Source organism: Rousettus aegyptiacus, unplaced genomic scaffold (assembly GCF_014176215.1).
Source record: "Rousettus aegyptiacus isolate mRouAeg1 unplaced genomic scaffold, mRouAeg1.p scaffold_m13_p_4, whole genome shotgun sequence".
NCBI lineage: Eukaryota > Metazoa > Chordata > Mammalia > Chiroptera > Pteropodidae > Rousettus > Rousettus aegyptiacus.
Window position 1 is genome coordinate 29,379,407 of NW_023416307.1, and position 19,677 is coordinate 29,399,083.

At 35.6% G+C, this 19,677-nt stretch overlaps 1 protein-coding gene across 1 annotated transcript in view; it reads left to right on the forward strand.

Moving 5' to 3' along the window:
- The window catches only part of LOC107512506 (multiple epidermal growth factor-like domains protein 6), a 495,076-nt gene that overhangs the window by 415,642 nt on the left and 59,757 nt on the right, over positions 1–19,677 (forward strand). Inside the window, 2 exon segments of the mRNA XM_036219008.1 lie at positions 1,964–2,098; positions 5,621–5,752. Coding sequence (XP_036074901.1) covers positions 1,964–2,098; positions 5,621–5,752 — 267 coding nt within the window.

The following is a 19,677-nucleotide window of genomic DNA, read 5'->3' on the forward strand; positions in this document are numbered from 1 at the left end:
TCATAACTCATCTAGTCAAATATTTAAATAGCAGATGGTGGTGATGGTGGTTAGCATTTTGAATGTGACCATCTCTAGAAAAAACATACACATTACAGTTCTTCGGGACTCTTATTGCTAGACTTGAGGCTTTATTTATTAATGTCATTTGCCTGGCCCTGAGAAGGTTGAGTTTGCTGTTGTAATAAAGTGCTGCAGCTGAGTGCCTTAAATAACAGAAATCTAAAGCCTCACAGTTCTGGAGGCTAGAATTTTGGAATAAAGGTGTTAACAGGCGATGCTGTCTCTAAGAGCACTAGGGAAAGATCAGTTCCAGGCCTCTCTCCTAGCCTCTGGTAGTTAGGCTTATAACAGCCTAGCTTTAATCTTCACAACGGATTCTCCTTTTGTGAGTGCCTCTGTGTCCAAATTTCCCTTTTATAAGGACACCAGTCATATCTGATTAGAGGCCCATTCTGTTCCAGTATGACCTCATTTTAACTAATTACTTTGGCAATGACACAATTTCCAAATAAGGTCACATTCTGAGGCACTGGGGTAAGGACTTCTGAATTTTTGGAGGACCAATTTCAATGCACAACAAACCCTGAATAGACAGTGGATTGACAAAAGAAGTTACTTTCACTTTTCCCTTTTTTCTTTTAAGCATATTTCCAAGGTTATATGTTCTTAATATACCCGGTTGCCACATTTAAGCTTTCTGTTGTGCCTGAGTTATCCCCTGAACCACTATCCTACATGCTGAATGAGAAAGCGTAAGATCATAGAAGTCAATTCAGGAAAACAAATGTTCCAGAATGAGCAAGTAGAGGCCTACATCAAGAAAGATAGTGTCTCTGAGAGACGTTGGGGCTTGGTGGATCTGGGAAAAGACTCAAAACATGGCAGCCACAGGAAAGATGAACAAGGGATAATATAATTTATCATCCAAATAGGATATTAACAGTGAATAGGAGCCTGTTCATAATTCTGTTCTGCTTTAGGGATAACTCTGTCTCTGGCTGGCAGGGACAAGCATCCTCCTACATGGTGCCATTGTAACCACCACTTTAAATTATCTCTGCTAATAATAGCAAATATTAGCAGATGCTAATAATTCCATTCATCAGAAAATCAAATGGCTTATTTTGTTCTCTAAAAGCAGCTTTCTCAGCAAAGCCTGAGTGAGCATACAATACAATTACCTTGAGCCTGGAGGGCACTTGAAGGATCTTTCATTTGATAAGTCCCTTGGACATCTGTAAGGGGGAGAAAAAAATGATCGAAGGTACATTTCAGAAAGGGAATTGAATTACTGTAAGTAACTCCTCAAAGAGAGAACTAAGGGTAGGTTTTCCCAAATGCAAATGGGGCTTTTTCAGGTTAGAATTCCTGTGTGACTACCACCCCTAAAACTCAACGGCATGGGGGAAAATAATGAAGGAAAGGCAAGCACTGTTTGCCAAAGATGTGGCCAAGATAATGCCACTGTCACAATGAAAGTTGTGTGTTATCTACGTGATGTAAAATTATTTCCGATTACCGTATAATGAAAGGGAAGGAAAACAATGGTGAGTCTTCCCATCAATGCTTGTCCATCATCTCCATGCTGTGTCAGGATGAATATGAGGCCTGGCAGGCCTTCACAGTCCTTGGAGAATATTAACTATAGGTGCCAACGGAGCACATTGAGAAGCAATTTCTCTCCCCCGGAAGCACCAAAGCCTTTTAAGTAGTTCAGGCTTCACTCTTCACATCCACTTGCCAAAAAACAAATGAACTGCCTGATTTGAAAGACATTTGTTTTCCGTTTTTTTTTTTTTTTTTTTTTTTTGGCAGTCCGAATGATCCTCTTGTTTTTCCCATAATCAGGCCCTGCAGAACTACATGCCTGTGCACTAACAATGTGTGTGTGTGGGGGGGGGGGGGGGGCGGGGGGAAGCATGGTCTTTAGGTGACCAGTTTTGCCTCAATCTGCTTGCAGACTGTCCCAAGGGGGCCCACGGGGCTGGCTGCTCTTCAGAATGTCAGTGTGTGGAGGAGAACACCCTGGAATGCAGCGCCAAAAATGGCAGTTGCACCTGCAAATCTGGTTACCAAGGCAACAGATGCCAGAAAGGTACAATCTGATGATAAATTTTCTTTCTTTTCTAATAACAATGTTCAGCCTTTGTTCAGCACCATATGATCATTAATTATTTAATCCACCAGTATCCTCAGGAGATGAGTAAGCTTTATTAATCCCCTATTTGCAGGTGAGGAAACTGAGACACAGGGCAATAATGTTATTTAACCTTGTCATCTCAGCCTTCGCTGTTGGCTGTCCCCTTGCTAGCTTAGAGCAAGGGAAGAAAGATCACATTGCAGAGACTCATCCTAAGAAGATTAAAGCTGGCTAGTCACTTATTTGAGCTGAATGACTCAACCAAGGGGACCGCTAGTTTTGAGAGTTAAAAAATCATTTTTTTTTTATATCTAAAGACAGATAATTCAAACAAATACAATTCGAAGATTCTAACCATAGAAAAATTGGAAATTTTAAATATAATTATTAGTGTGGTCTTTTGTCAAATTTCTAAATATTACATAAACATACTTTTATAAATATATAAATATAAAAGTTTATAGCATAATTCTAATTATAATAACATATATAGATATGTTTCTTATTCCACCTTTTTACTGAACCTTGTCATTACTGCCCTACTGAAAATTTTAACTTCTGAGTCTTCTTGAACTTTCTTTTTTTTTTCCCAAAGTGCACATCATCTTCTAACATACCATATACATTAATTATTATTATTATGTCTAATATTTTTGCCTGTCCTTCCTGCTAGAAGCTAAGCCCCATGGAGGAAGGAGATCTGTTTATTTTGTTCAGCAAAGTATTCCCAAAATCCTAGAATAATCCTGATTTATAGGAATTGCTCAATAAATATGTTCTTAACATAATAAACAAAAATCTTCCATTTTAGTCTTTATATATTTTTCTCATGTTATGTATTCTGTTTGAATCAAGCACGTGTTACTATTTTATTCAAGAGAAATTATCACAGCATTTTTTTCTCTTTAGTATATAGAAAGCCTGAACATATAACAAATAAAATTATCATCACTAATAGCAAGTGAACTCTTTGCCTTTGCAGTGGTCCAAAGGACGATCTTACTTAAAATCAAAGAATTTGATAGATTTGAAAGCCAGTCGTCATGCTGTGGGGTCTGCTCACAGAGACCAGCTCTGGATTTGAGGGTTGTCTTTGTCTCTCGTGTGCTACACCCTGCTCCTGGCTTTGTCATCTTCAGTGTCTGCAGGGCTTGTCAGAGCTCACTGCAAGGGAGTAAGAGTTGTCCAGGCTGTCCCGTGTCTGTGGAACCAGAGTCTGGGCAGAATGTTCATCTAGATTTTGTGGAGAGAGGGCTATTTAGGGATTGTGACTTTCTAGGTAGCGGGGTAAAGAACTTGAGGAACAGAGGCCTGACATGAATGTGTTTTATATGGTATAAGAGCAGGGCCCATGCCAATCTCTAAACTTGCTTTCACTGATTTTTAAGACTAGGTCAGCCTTTATTCATATCGCCACTAGAGAAGCAAAGCCCTGGAAATCAATGCATGAGGAGACAATACCATATAAACACACCTGAGTAAATTTAATTTATTCTGACAACATTTTCTTAAAGCAGCTGCTGAATATACTATATTGGAAAATGCTTCTGAGATTCCCACTGTGAAGGAAAATGAGTTGAAAGTATATGTAAATCAGCAAAATAGAGAGGTCACCATAATCTCTGGAAAACATATTATTTTTCAATCAGATAACTTTGTCCAATTCTGATATTTTTGTCTAACCACAAAATGAAATTATGAATCAGAGCAGAGTGGGTGAATGGAATCGCCATGATTGGCAGCTAAAATCAAGGCAAAAAGAGCTCTCCAACAGTTGTGCATGATGAAAATCAGGCCTGTTTTTCTTTTTCTTTTTAAAAAGAGTGAAGTAGCCCAAGTGCTCCTAGAGCCAGACATATTTTTAAAACTCTTGACTCTAGACCTGTGTCTAGATTGCAGATGAATAGTTAATTAAAGACCGCAAATTGTTTCAATGGCACTAATGAACAGTGCTCTCCACAATCAGCCCCAGGACTTATTTAGCCCATCAGCAATGACTTTTAAGAGCAAAAGAGCTGGTTTCTACACTAATCTGTGAAATAGCAAAAAAGAAAGAAAGAAAGAAAGAAAGAAAGGAAGGAAGGAAGGAAGGAAGGAAGGAAGGAAGGAAGGAAGGAAGGAAGGAAGGAAGGAAGGGGGAGAGGTTAGAAACAGCCAATGTTTTTGTTTTGATTAGTTTGTAGCCTAGGGTATTTTGGACCCTAGCTGCAGGCAGACCTCTGAATGTGGAGGTCACTGGCCCAGCAAGCCTCTTGAGTTTATCTGAGGAGGCCTATTCAACCTTTGTGTCGTCATAATAAGGACAAATTTGTTTGTTTGTTCCACACTGGATGAACACATTTTGAACTCTGGTGGGTGTCTATAAGCAGGTTAATTGACATGAAAGGTGCTGAGTACCTAGCATTGCAGCATGAGTTTGCTGTAATGCCTGAGAGCACCAGTTTTAGAGGCCGGAAGATCCGGGTTCAAATCCTGACTTTGTTCTTTATTAGCTGTGTGATCCAGAGTAAATCACTTAACCTCTCCAAGCCTCAGTTTCTTAAGTAAAATGGAGCTAATGTTGCTTATGTTGTATAGTAGTTTTTATGAAAATGTGAGCTAATTTATGTAAAACTCTTAGCACAGAGTAAATGATCAACAGATAATAGTCAAGAATGGTACAGACATCCTAGAAAATTTAGTAATTCTGTCATTCATTGAAACTGCCCAGGACAAGAAGTTCAAATAGGTTCCACGTTACTTTCCGCAATTGTTGTATGTTTAGGAAAGTTTCACTGTTTTCACTGTGTTAAAAGAATACTTGTGACCAGATTTCTAATTCCAGTGGTTGCCATGGTAGGACATATGCTGAAACCTCTAACTGAGCCCTCAGTGGTCCCTGCAGCATCAGCTAAGCTTTTCCAGTTCAAAGGGCATTCAACAAAGCAGCACACATTTCCTCTGTCTCCACTTTGTACATCATATGGTCTTATAAAATACACAAATTACAAACCTCTCGGGTGATTATTCTGGCTTACAAAAGAAGCAAAGACTAAAAGAACAGGATTCAAGCAACCATTTGGAGACAGCTTCCCAAGCACCGTGCCTCCTAAGCTTCCCTTACAAATTACATCTCATTTTCAGGTTTTGTTGTGTGCAACTGCCTCCAAAGGCATATATCTAAATTGCTTCCATTGTTATTGTCTGAAAAACCACATTTTCAGCAAAAAGCCAACCTCTGTATCTGTAGTTCCAAAGTGACAGGATATAGCATTATGTTGATTTCTTCAGGGAATATTTTTGGAAGTACTATAAATCCTTGGAGGCTACTCAAATGTTTCTTATTTTGCAGTTCAGTGGTACACATATGCACTCACACACATAAGCACACATATGCACACTTTCCCAACTCACTTAGTCAACATTAGAAATCTGGGGCCATCTTGCAATTTATTACAAGCCTTAGCTCTTTTCTTTCTCTTTTTTTTATTTTACAAGCCTGCCCTGATGGCCTCTGGGGACAAGAGTGCCAGTTCTCCTGTGACCCCTGTGAGAATGGAGGTCAATGCAACGAAAAAACTGGAAACTGTGACTGTCCTTCTGGTTACACAGGAAAAGCCTGTACCATACGTAAGTCATTAACTTAGACAAGATAAACAACAAAGTCAGTAAACTTGTTAGCTTTACAAATGTGTGTGTGTTTTTTTTTTTTCCTGACTGCTCTATGACACATTATTTTAGGGTACATCTCTCAATTATCTATTGTTGTAAAACAAATCATCTCAATATTTTGTGGCTTAAAACAATGATTTGTCATTTCTTTTAATTCTGTGGGTTGATGAGATAGTTCTCCTGCTGGTCTCACCTGGTGTCACTCATGGCTGCTGTGTCAGAAAGCCTAGCTTCAGAAGCCACACATCATCACTTGTGCCACATTCCATTGGTTAACGCCAGCTAGATTCAAGAGGAAGAGAAAGAGATTCTACCTCCTGTTGAGAGGAGTAGCAAAATCTCATTGCAAAATACCTGCAAGCTGGGAGATAGGTTTCAGCCATCTTTGGAACCAATCTACCATAGTACTTAAAGTCATACTTAAAGGCACTCTAAAGAATTTGCTTATCATCCTTATTTGAGTGGGAGCAGATTATAGACTGATAAAAAGTTAAAGTGAATCTGCTTCAAAAAGCCAGTAAAACCACTACCCTGCTATCTCCTTTTCTGCTTGTGCCTCTTACCTAACCTCTCTTAACTCTGCTTGGATTACCTTCTCTGCTCTCTCCACCGTGGATCAGAGCAACTTGAGAACTTGAGGAAAACTCTGAGCTGGATGGTAATGATGGTATTTTTTTTTAATCATTTTAAAAAAAAATTCAATTACAGTTGACATACAATAATGCCTTAGTTTCAAAAGTACAGCATAGTGAATAGACATTTATATAACTCACGAAGTGATCACCCCAGTAAGTCTAGTACCCCTCTGACACCTCCTATAGTTATTACAATATTATTTTTACATTGCTATTTCAAATGTGTCTAATATATGTTAGCAAAAGTCTCTTGTTTGTGATGGTCTATGATTTTATGAGGTGTGAATAGTAGTCTGAATTAGCTTTTAATGCTTAGTACTTTCTATAAACTGGCAAGCAAGTGAAACCAGAAACTTAAATGCAAATATAAAATGTAACACCAGGATAGCGTTTAGCACTTAGTTAATCATCTGATCATTTGGGGAATGCATTACTGCCCCTAAGAATAACCCTCAAGCAAGAGTGATAGGACAAGGTCTCTGCATGAGATTTTTCTGGATGTAACTAGGTAGTTTTTACTTTAGGACTGTCATTCTGGCACTGTTGACAAGCATTTCAAACAGTTATGAAAGTGTGCTGGTGCAGCAGTCGGCTATTCCTAACCTACTTGTTTGCTTAAAAAAAAAAAAAGCTTAAAGGTAAGAATTTACATATTCAAAAGGTAGTTAGTTGCTATTTCCACAGTGAAGTGACATTTTCTTTTGTCTAACTCAACTTTAATGGAATAATTATTAAGCAGATAGTGACAAAGTTTACACTGTTCCAATTGTCAAGGTGACATAAATAGGCTATTGAAAAACAAATGAAGAGGAAGATAAAGTGATCATTCTTTAAAATATTAATTAAATAATTAGGTTACATCTCTCTTGAATTTGAAATCCTAGAATGATTTCAAACCCCAGGAGGATGAATCATGATAGTCCTGAGAGATTTTTGATGATGAGTGTCCTAATTTTGTTGACAACCTGATATATGACATAATGCATTAAACTGAATAGGCAAAAATTTTCCCCGACTCCTAGCCCAGTTCAATGTTTGTGTTATATCTTATTATCTGATTTTATACACAGACACAAACACAATTATATAATCATCATAATAAGATATTTAGTAAAATGAATGGAACCAAAGGATAGGACTCATTAAAAATGCTTCATGCATATACCACAAAGAATGTGTGGCATTTAAAAAGGGGCTTGTGTTTGAAGAGAAGCATACATTTCTCTAAATATCCTGTTATGGTGCTTACAGAATTTAAAACCCAGTTACTCTGCATAACAAACTGTAAAAAATATGTACAGGATACAAGGTCGTACGTTTAAGAGGCAAAAGAGACAAAAAGCTATTTCTAAAGATATTAGCTTTATTTAAATTCTAATTTTTAGAAGTTATAAATACAAATACTTGGGGAAAATAATTATTTTTTCAAAGAGTTTTTATTTCACTGTGTTAGAAAACTCTGGGTTATGTAGGTTGTAGTTTTTTCATTCTCTAAACAGTGTTGGGGGAGGGCATCTGTGGCTTCAGAGATACCCTCATACTCTCAATAAGAATGTACAATCTCTAAGAAGAGCAGTTTAGCCTTATATATATCAGGCATTTTACCAAATAATTTGAGAGTAGTTCCAGCTTATTCTTTATCCCAGTTATTTATAATAGTCAGTTACAAAATAGAAACAACCTAAATATCCACCAGAGGGAAATGATTAAACAACTTCTGTAACACATCAATGGACCATTCTAAAGTGATTAAGATTCACGTTTTGGAAGAATGTGTAATGTCAGGAGAATTGACATTGGCATTAAATGATGTGTATAAGGAATGATTCAAATTTGTAAGAACATGTCTCCATGTGTGCATGTGGAAAATTGTAGTAGAGAGGACAGAAGTTGTTAACAGTGGCCATCTCTAGATGGTTGGACTATGGGTGAAAAGTTTTTTCCCTTTGTACATTTTGTCTTTCCCATTTTCTTTCTTAACAATCAGAGAGGATAATAAATCATCTTCAGATCAATCATTGACTAAATATCCAAGTAAGATAGTTGTCTGTTCTTAACATATTGTCAGGTGGACTTAACTGTTCCTAAATAGTGAAGATGTTTTCCTTCAATCTAATTGAACTTTTAATTTAAGACTGTGTTCTTTTGTTTCACATATGTAGATATTGAGCCTTGCTTAGCAGCACCACTAAAACTCTTTTTTAAAAATCCCTGAAAGAACTTAGCGCAGGCATACCTGGGCTGGTTCAGTTCCAGACCACCACAATAAGCAAATTTCTCAATAAAGCAAATCACACAAATATTTTTGGTTTCCCAGTGCATATAAGAGTTATATTTACACTGTATTGTAGTCTATTAAGTGTGCAACAGAATTATGTCTAAAAATATATGCATGTCTTAATTTAAAAATACTTTATTGATAAAAATGTTAATCATCTGAGCCCATTGGAAAATGACACCTAAAGATTTGCTTGACACAGGGTTGCACAAACCATCAATTTGTAAAAAAAAAAAAAAGAAAAAGAAAAAGAAAAAAAAGAAAGAAAAAGAAAGAAAAGAAAAAACAGATGAAGAGTATTATCTGCAAGCACAGGAAAGGGAAGAGCAAACAAGGTATGGCTGTAATGCTTCCTCTGAACACTTCATTTCCTTCTCTTCAGAAATTCCATTCACTGTCCCTCAGTCATTTTGTTATTACTTCTCTGAATTTTGCCATATTTTTAATGAGCATTTACAAAAGAGGCTTCTCCACTACTGAAGGAAAGAAAATAAGAGAGAATGAGGGAGAAGACACTAGAAGGGAGATACTAAATTCAACTACAATTTGTGCTTTAAATATCATATAATCAAACATCATGAAATGATAAATCGTAATGAAATGATGATGATTAAACATTATTAAACATTATGAAAACCATGCTGAACACAGGTGTAAACCTTCTGTAGAGGTAAGCAGGTAAACGTTTAACAACTGGTTCTCTAAAATATAAAAACCCTGGTTTGTAGCATTTGCCAATTTCCACACTGTGATGTTCCCACCATGGTGACTTCAGGCAACCAATGTTAATGTCAACTGGCTGGCAAAAATTTCCAAAAATTTAACAATTGGCTTTCTCAGGCTGTTAGTAACAGCTTTGGTATACCACTAGCTGGCAAATAATATATTCTGAACATACAAAATGGTTTCTTAATTTTACTTTCTCTTTTGGTATTAAGAAATGGTTACTTTTCAGGTGTTCATTTTACTTTGCTGTTTCTAAACAGATAACTGGTTTGACATTTTAGGTTGAATTAAATTAATCAAGAAATAGTTCCAACCAACCAAAATTTCTCTATTTAGTCTATTTGTTTTTATTTATTTTTATTTTTCTATTATTTCATATCAGTTGAGTTTATCTACAGTAGTAGCCAAAGTGATATAAAACGAGTATTTTATTTTTAAAACAAAAATAAGTTTTTTGACTGAAATGATTCAAAATTCAAAAAACAAAAACGTTGGATTGCTTTATGTGTAGATACAGCCTCCTCACTACTTTTCTCCAGAATTCATGTGATTGGAGTATTGGCTTAGATCTAGGTTAACCATTTGTTCCCTTAAACAACCTCTGAGTTGTTTCTCAACTACCTGTAACATACCTACCATAAGTCAGGGCTGGCATTTCCTTTATGACACACCATTGTCAAAAATAAGTCAGACACATAAGGCAGAAAAAATGAGTACATGTAAAGCAAAATAAAACAAAACAAATAAAAATCTTTTAAAACAAAAATTCTAAGTATCTTCCTATTCGAAGAAGTGAGATGCAATAATATGTTTTCAACCTCTCTGAAACAATCCTAAATCTGATTTTTAAAGTTGCTGTAAAATAAATTGTATTTAAATAATACATCTTCCTTCCTTTCCAGCAGTGAGTTGCATATCCCTTACCAATCTGGCTCTCAGCAGGCAGTCCAGCCTGATGAAGTATCAGCAAAATGTCAGCTCCCACTGAGAAGTGCAACAGAGAGGCAACACTGAAAAAGTGACAGGTCTTTCAAAAAGCCATTGTGAAAATTCAGTTTTAAATAGGGATATGGTTGAGGACTGATGGGTATGTCATTACCAATGAGTCCATATCTTCATCCTCTGTGGGGACAGAAGGACATGTGACATAAAGGCATTAAGTTAGGGAGTCGTGCATCTGGTCTTCAGGTACAGTGACATAAAGGCATTAAGTTAGGGAGTCGTGCATCTGGTCTTCAGGATATTTCTCTTCTGTTTTCAAAAAGGTAATATTCAAGTTGGCTGTCATTTTTCAGCACATCCTCATCAAAAGGGGCCCACGACCTCCTCTCTCCCCTATTCTTATCACATTCTATAACAGCTCAGTTAAATTTTTAAAAATAAAGTCGAAGCCAATGCTGGCATTTACTTTATAACCCTCAGTGATTGGCTAATGCTTTAATTCCATGAATAGTTTTGGATACTAAAGGCTCATCATCTGTAGGTCTCTAACATCATTTTGACTACTCTAACACATATCTCACATACTTTAGTCACTCCCCTGAACACCATGTAATTTTAAAATGTGATGCCATGGTTTCTTACTCTTCCGCTAATAAAATTTTTCTCCCTCCATTCTTATTGCCTGTTAAAATTCTTCAAGAATTTTTATTTTCCAGTATATATAAACTAACAAAAATTCTAAATCTCTTCCTTCCATAGCCTCACCTATCATATTGTATTATAATTGTCTGTTTGTACATGATTAAAACTATCATTTTTTTTATTCCTTCAGATCTTGATATACAAAGGGTGCTCATTAAAAATATGCTAAAGTCAATTAAAGAACATTCCTGACAATTTAGTAAAGAAATTTGGGACCAAATTTTCATAGAAATAGTCCACCAAGTGAAAAAAAGACATGAGAAATACAGAGTTTTATAGTACTGAAAAATATTCAGTAGCCTACACTGAACTGAATTGAATTGTCAGGCCTTTTAAGATGAGATCAGCAGCAAAACAAGAAGGAAAACAGTAGTTCTATAGCCAGCACCACAGCTTCATGGACTCCATTCCGTTTCTGAAAGCACTTTTCAGAAGAAGCTTTTCAAAGGATTAGAAGACTAGCAACATCAGACAATGATGTTTTCATGATTTCTTAGCTTCCTTTCAAGATTTTAGATTTATTTATTTCTGTACTCACCTCCAATGTATGCAGTCTTTTCTTTTAAATATAGCAAAGCACCTTAGAAAAGGGAATAAATATCTCTGGCTCTTAGATTTTATAACTAAAAGGAAGGGGTTCAACTAGGTAGTACATAATATGTAATATTTATATAATATATACAATTCAATGTGTAGTAAATAACACAATGTGGTAATTATAGCTATGTGCTGTATAATGGTAATATGTTTTTCAAAGTGATTGAATGCCTATTCTGTACACTATGCTGTGTTTTTTATCAGTTCATTCATCTAATCCTCAGAACAACCAACTGAGTTGGGTTTTCTCCATTTTATGAATGAAGGCACCGAATCAAGGGACAATTAGTAACTTGTAAGGTAATTTGCATGTAATTAGCAACTGAGGACTAGATAATCAGTAGAGTTTATACAAACACCACACATCTAAAAAGAAGATGATGGTCGTTTATATTAAATATCATAGCTACCTGGTATAAAATTTAAAGAAAATAGAGAACATTAAGAGTCCATCGAAAAAACTGAATAGTCAAAAAGTTTGATTGAGGTTGTTCTCTTTTTGGCCCACATCATAGATTTCAAAAAGAGTGACTGATACAGCCAAGAATATTGTTGAAATGTCAAGTGCCATAGCAGCCCATGTTCAATTTAATAATGGAAGGAGAGTGCTTTTTCTTTGTCTATGTGCAGCTTGTCCAACTTATTTCCACAGACTAAGCTGCCTGCTGCACCACATCAGTAATAATAATTCTCAGTGGGACCTTGATACTAGCCAGTGTACCTGCCTGTCCAGTTGGACAGAGCCTGATGACAGATAAGTGACAAGCAGATGATTTTTTTTTTTGCATTCCTCAGATGCTGAGTGGTCTCAGTCCTTTTTGTTTTTATAGGGCTGCCCAATCTTAACTGTTTAAAATTCTCTTTGTATGTCAGTACATATAGCTGGCTAGCTGCCTATAGCAATCTGTGATTACTCTTGCTGCTTGCTTCCAGAGCCCTGAATTGAATATCTGGCAGAGCACAAAATAAATTCTTATTTCTACAAAATGAGTCATCAAAAAGTTCTACTTGTCTAATGCACATACTGTACACACACACACACACACACACACACGCACACACACATACATCCTTTGTTCATTATTCGTTGGGCACATGGTATTTTGAAATTTTTATCTACTTATGACTGAATACTTATTTTTATTCATTTGACATGTATTCATCCTAATACTGTAATTCTTCAATATTTAAATATAAGAACCAATATGACATGCAGAACACTTTATTTTCTAATTTGCTTTTTGATATGCTTGTGTCCAGATATCATTGTTTCCTTTACAAGCAAAGATATATTGTAAGTCCTGACCACCTATCATACTCCACTCAGGCTGTTACATTAGGTAAGTACTTATGTTTGCCTTAGTGTCCTTATCTGTAAAATGGGGCTAAAAATGGACTTTTCTCATCAGATTCTTATGATGATTAAATAGATTAATACATAGTATACCTTAAGAAGATTCATATGGTGTAGATTGTCCTGAGAATTTGCATAGTGCATTGAAGGTGATAAAGGTCTCAGGTCACAATACTCATTAAATTTTAATTTTGTTGAGTCTTCTGTGTACATATCATTTATTAATTGCTATAGAGAATGCTAAAAAATGTAAAATGTCTTCTTGCCCTCAAGGAAGTCATTCATAATTTAGTGGATGGAAAAGGTGTATAAACCACAGATTTTAATTATATTTTAAAAAGGAATTAAATAATAGATGTGTGATAAGAAATTGTGATTCCCCATTTGGAGGAATCCCCGGAGGCTTCACTGAAGAGGTGGATTATCAACTGAACCTTAAAGAATAAGTAAAATTTGAATGGTGGGCTTCTATAACGTTCATGCCAGACAGGGTGACTAATGTGAGAAATGAATGGCCTAATTTTGTGAAATGATATGCTTGTATTTTGTGCATATCACTGGAGTATGACTGGATTTAAATTTGGATGTGATGGGAGATGAAGGTAAAAGGGATAGAAGAAAGGTCAAATGGTGAAAAGCCTTGGGTGCCACATTAGAGAATGTGACCTTTCTTTTGGAAGTAATAGAAGGATCTAAAAGTTGTTGAGGAGTAAATGATTGTGATCTCAGCTATGATGTGTAGATTATCATCACATCTCTGCTCTGCTCAGCCTCACTGTCTATTCATTTTTCCCTGCTACTGGATGAGGTCCCAGAAAGATAACATGACTTGTTATTGTATAATTCAGTTAAAAAGCATAGTTCTATCTTACCAAACTTTTAATTTCAAATCAATTTAAAGCTTGTTCCCTTGCCTAGCCCATCTCAAAAGTGAGGACTTCACTCTGCCCTCACCCTGCTCTTCCCCTTTGACCTTTTATTCTGGGATCCCTTTCCAAGTTGACCTCTATGGGGCTAGTACGCAGCCTGTGGGAAAGGTGCTCCTGTACTTTGCCACTGATGGAAATTCCATTCTCTAGTCTTTCAGATATGAGTCTGATACCAGCTCCTGAGTCTCTCAATTTCCAGAAGGCACAAATTAAGCTCTCAAAGTGACTCACTCAACCCTCTGTACTTGGCTTAAAGTGAAGGGAAAGCACACCATAGAGAGGCGAGTAGGAAGGCAGCAGTCCCTGACAATTTCAAAGATGGTATCTAGGACGATAATGAATTGCTGTAACCTTGCACCAGACTGCCTGACCTCCCATTCTGGCTTCTCCAGTTAGGTTCTCTGTTATATTAGGTAAGTTCTTAATTAGCTTTACTTTTGTCATCTGTACTATGAGGCTAATGAAGGACTTACTTCAGCAAATTCTTGTGATGATTAAATAAGTTCATATACATTACACCTTTGGAAAAGGCATTTACTACTTACTTATACTCAGTTATAGGCAAAACAAACAAACAAAACAAAACGAAAACCTTTCCTTAAAGAAAATATCTTTTAATCTTTAAAAATTAATCTGTACTATTTATTATATACCCTCAAAGTGACTGAACAGCTAAGAATAACAAAACTAGATTAACATTCTTCTAGCAAGGCTTGAATAAACTGTCTAGCACACATTGATTTGAGGTCTCTGCTGCAAATCTGGGACAACAAAAGAATTCCATTTTGTATCCTGCTATCTAGTCAATAAGTTTTTAATCTTCATGATAACCTTGTGGGGTAGGGACTATAATTATCCTCATTCCCAGGTACAGAAAGTGAGACAGAGATATAAAGCAATTTGCCTAAGGCCACATTGTTAATAACTGAAGGAGTTAGGATCGGAACCCAAGTCTCAAGTTTTAGTGAATAGATGTGGAAAATGAAAGATGACCGAAGTTTGAAAATTATTTGGTATGTATAGCTTGGGATGTGCTGAGCAGGACAAGCATGACCAATAATGTTAGAAAAATCAGATCCTAAGAACTCAAAGGAAAGACCGCAACTAGTAGTGTAGATGTGAGAACCTTCAACATAGAGATGAGTTGGGTGAGATGACAAAGGAGAAGGAGCTAAAGGGGAAAGCCAAGAAGACTATGAGCAGAAACTCACTAAATTCTCTCTATTTAGGGGGATGCAGAGAAAGGGAAACCAGTGAATGAGATCGACATTTATTTAGAACAGCTGTTACAAACTGGCAGCCTTAGAGCTAAATTTGACTTGCAGATGTGTTTTGAATGGCAGGCAAATTTCTTCTAAAATATGTGATTCAATATTTAAAATAACAGATGTAGGAACATTGGGCCGATATTCCTGCGTGGGAACAAATTAGCTTAAACCTCTTGTTTGGAGGGGGAGGGAAGAGAGAGGTGGGCAGGCACTTTCCAGTTGGTCATAGTTTTATCTACTCCCTGGCAATTCACCTGCTGGGACTCCACCTACTTTCTCCTGTGTGTTAAGGGGCCTGGTGCTGGGATCTGTGTTCATGAGTCCTGCTTTAGGAAGGAAGGAAAAGGTGAAAAGGAAATAGAACTCAAAGATATAATTCCAGATAAAAATGACTGTCAAAAAGAAAAGCATCATAACTGCCTCATATGCTACTTTAAAAAGAAAAGAAAAAACAGACAACAAGCAAAGAATTTATGATTTAGAACTTGGTAATTTTTGAAAGACACACATTCAGTGGAAAGAATGACATGCTGGTTGAAATTAAACAATGAATGGAAACTGATGAAGTAAAAATAACGCCCATAGGCTGTGTTCTATAGCTTGACTGAAGGAAACAAAACCTTTAACCCACTTTTTTTCTCTGTCAACATAGAAAATATTTAAATATTTAAAATATTCTTGGCCTTTTCAAGGTATATTATCCCTTCTGGTCATCGACCCATGTCATTTACCTGTTGATGAATCTTACTCATTCTTGAACCCTCTCACTCTAGAAGGTCAGATCCAATGAACTCACAATAGAAATGATTCAGAATCCATGAGTTATTATTTTGAAATGAAATCAAATACCTGGAAATTTGCTTCCACATTAAAATTGCAAAGAATGTATTTAAATAATTGTGCTAATAGATACTTGAAAAAGTAACTTTATTCACCCATTAAATTTTTCTGTTGTGAAGTTTTAACTTGTCTCCTACTCTGTCTTCATCCCTTTCTCTTATATACACACATATACAATATTTATATTATGTATTTGAAGTCACAGTTTTTTGACATTTTAGTATCTCTAAAATTAGGGAGTGTCGCAATCGATAATACAGCAATGTAAAATTACCTTGTAACTTTCTAATATAGTCTATTTTCTGGGAACACATTGAAGGAAAGTGTCTGTAACTACATTATGAATAATTTCTATCTCCTGGTCCCAAAAGGAGATAGAATATGAAAGGAAAAATCAAAAGAAAGATGAATATTAATTTTCAAACAGTTTGAAATGACTGAATTTTAAATGTCTGATTGATCATAATAGTTATTTTCAAGTTAGAATAAATGACTGCCTGTTGGCTTCAGAGACAATAGTGATGCTAAGTCTGAAGTATCTGTATTTGCTTTTCTCTCTAATAAAAATGACAGGCCCAAGAAACCAGGAGAAAAAAATCTTTCTGCTATTTTAAGATACTGTCGATCTTACTAACTGTGTTTTTGTGCCATCATTAATCAATTGTCTGAATATAGAGAAGAAAGGGAAGGAAGCCTGCAGACCACTTAATGTGTCTCACTTTAGCACAGCGGCAAAGATATCAGACTTCCTGGATGTCTACCCTTGTGAGAGTCTCCACATAATTAATGTGTTTTGGAAGATCAGTCTAAAACTTTCAAATCTTGAGGAAGAAGTTCTGTAATATCATTGCAATTGCCTGTATATTCCCACAAGGATAATGTGTGTTAGCTATTACTAGGAAGTTATATTTCATTATATTATAGAATCTAACAGATCTTCATTGTAAGAGAATGCAAGATGATAATGCTCACATGCCCATTCATAGTATACTTAAAATTTTGCATTTCTGTAGAGAATGTCTCTAACAAACTATGTGATCAAGCGATCTGATATATATTTCAATATATATTTAAAGAATATATATGTCAATAATCATATCATGATAAAATAGTACTTTATGCTTTACAAAGATCTTTTCACTTCTATTATGTTCAAACTTGGAAAATTATCTAAGGAGAAACAATGGGGAAACTTCAATATTACAGTACTGCGAAAATGGTAAAGAAGTCAATTCCAGTTTAGTCTCTTCAATTATTATTGCCATCAATCTTAAATTATATTTTTATGGTATCTTCTCTGCAGTTTAATATTGCACTTTCTTGGACTTTATATACTTTTTTTCTCTTTTAGATTTTTGAAAACAAAAGAAGACAATTCTAGTTGAAAACTTATGAAAAAATGATGTATTAGATGATGAATAGTTTTAAGAGTGCCATGCAAATGTTTGCAAAAGACACCCTTTGCAAAATGGCACATCCTCGCTCACTTTATATTCAAGTACACTATCCACCTGACAAGACAGTAAAATTTCTCACTCATCTGTTCAGGGCTAATTTTTCAAATTTAATAATTTTATTAGTACCTAGCAAGGCCTTTTAAAACTTTGCAAAAAATATTAATAACTTATTAAAGATTAATTACATGTCAGCTTTAAGGTCAAAGAGTTTGAGTGGTTTTAGTTATCTGAATTAAAATGCATCTGCTCTGAAAAGAAGTCATAGTATTAAATTCTGCGCTCTTTACCAAACTTAAGTTCTTATTTATTATAACACATAGAAATCAACATTAACAATTAAATGAAGTGTTGACAATATGCATGCTACTAAGGATATTTGGTACAGAAAGATGTCCTCAGGAGAAGACAGGTTACCTCCTGAACCTGTGTAACTTAGTTTGCTACCTGGAGGACAGCTCAGAGGTATGCCAGTTTTGATGAAATCTTCAGTGTCCAAAATCCGCATGTTGTTTTCAAGGAGTGTGACTCTGAAATTTAGTTGAGCAAGAGTTTGGGAATAAGAAGATAAATAAAAAATAGATCTCTGAATGGAGAATAGAGGGATTTGGAAGATTATCAGGTAACAGAATAGAGAGACAGGGAAGAGAAAAAAGATCTAGAGGAGTCTGTTTTGGTCCTTAAATAATTCTGACTTTGATGTGTTCATAGAGCCAGCGAAAAATGAATAATGACAAATGTAGAAGGCAAAAAGCAGAATTAAAATCATTTAAATCAAAACAATTTAAATCATTAATGTACTTTTGATTGACCTCTGGCAAATTATATGTCAATTTTCTCTCATTTACTTTTAAATTGGAATAACAACATCCATTTTGATGGACTGTTGTGAGGACCAGGGTTACTATATAAAAACAGCTACACAAGTCTCGCATGGCAGATCCTCAATAATTATTGACTCTTACCATGACAGTTAATTTTTAAAATATCCAGATATATTGCTTTCCAAGAACTTTAAGGTTTTTTTGTTTTGTTTTTTTTGTTGTTGTTTTTTAAAAAAGGTAATCTGGTCAACTGTGCTATGTTATTTAAAACGATTGTGCAAATTTCTGTAGTCATTTTCACTGCCAATTTGGGGAAAATTATAGTTTCTCTGTCTCCAAATAATATGTTTCTCGCATTGTAGGTGCTTGTCACCTTTCCCCAAAGGTTCACTCATTTCCTTTCTTCATAAGAAATGCTTCGGGTGAAATTATATTCCTTCTTGGAATTCTGTAACTTAAATGAAAGGCTCTGCCAGTCAGCATTGCCAGTTTTCCCTTGGTCCTGGCATACAGAACATGAATCGGTTTCCAAGGGAAAGCATTTAATACTCTGTATGCAAAGTAGTATTTTTACATAGCTCTGAATGTCATATCCAAATGTAAAGCCGCCTGTTGCCTCAAGTGTGAAATTCATTCTCATTTAAATTTTGTGTTTCTTTGCAACTGGTGTTGCTGATATTTGCGAACTTGGCCATGGAAGCACACGTGACAATGGTTTAAAGTAGTAACAACTGTGACCTCTTCTCATTGTTCCTTCTGTCTCCAGAAGCAAGGGTTTCATGTGGAAGCTACCCCTGGGCCAATGCAATAAATTTGCAGGAGTCAGGGGAATACAAATGTTTATTTTATTTTATTTTTTTTGTCTTGATGATATTTTACAATCTCTTACAAGTTGTAGATTTTCCAATATGTTGTTATCACCAGTGTTTTTTGAGAGTCCATATTTAAAATGATATGTTTTCTTTTATCATTTGAATTCAAATATGTAATACCTAGTTAGATTGAACACTCAGTTATTTTCAGATTTCTTTGCCTAGGAACAATCTGCTCAGCGATTAGAGTTTGGTTTTTAGGAAGAAAGAATATTAGGATGTTTGTCTCTGTACACTTACAGAGAAGTCTCCTGGGACCAATGTCCCCCAGTTTGTACCTGTCCATAGTGATTTAAAGATACTAACCATTTTTCTGAATGTATTTCATCTTGAGCTTTTGAGGTTGACTTCAATTCAATGTGCCGATTGAGGATAAACAGGTTACTAGAGAGTCTGGCTATTTATGATGCACCACAATTTTCATCGGGGTCCTCAGTCACCTCATGCCTGGATCACTTTTAA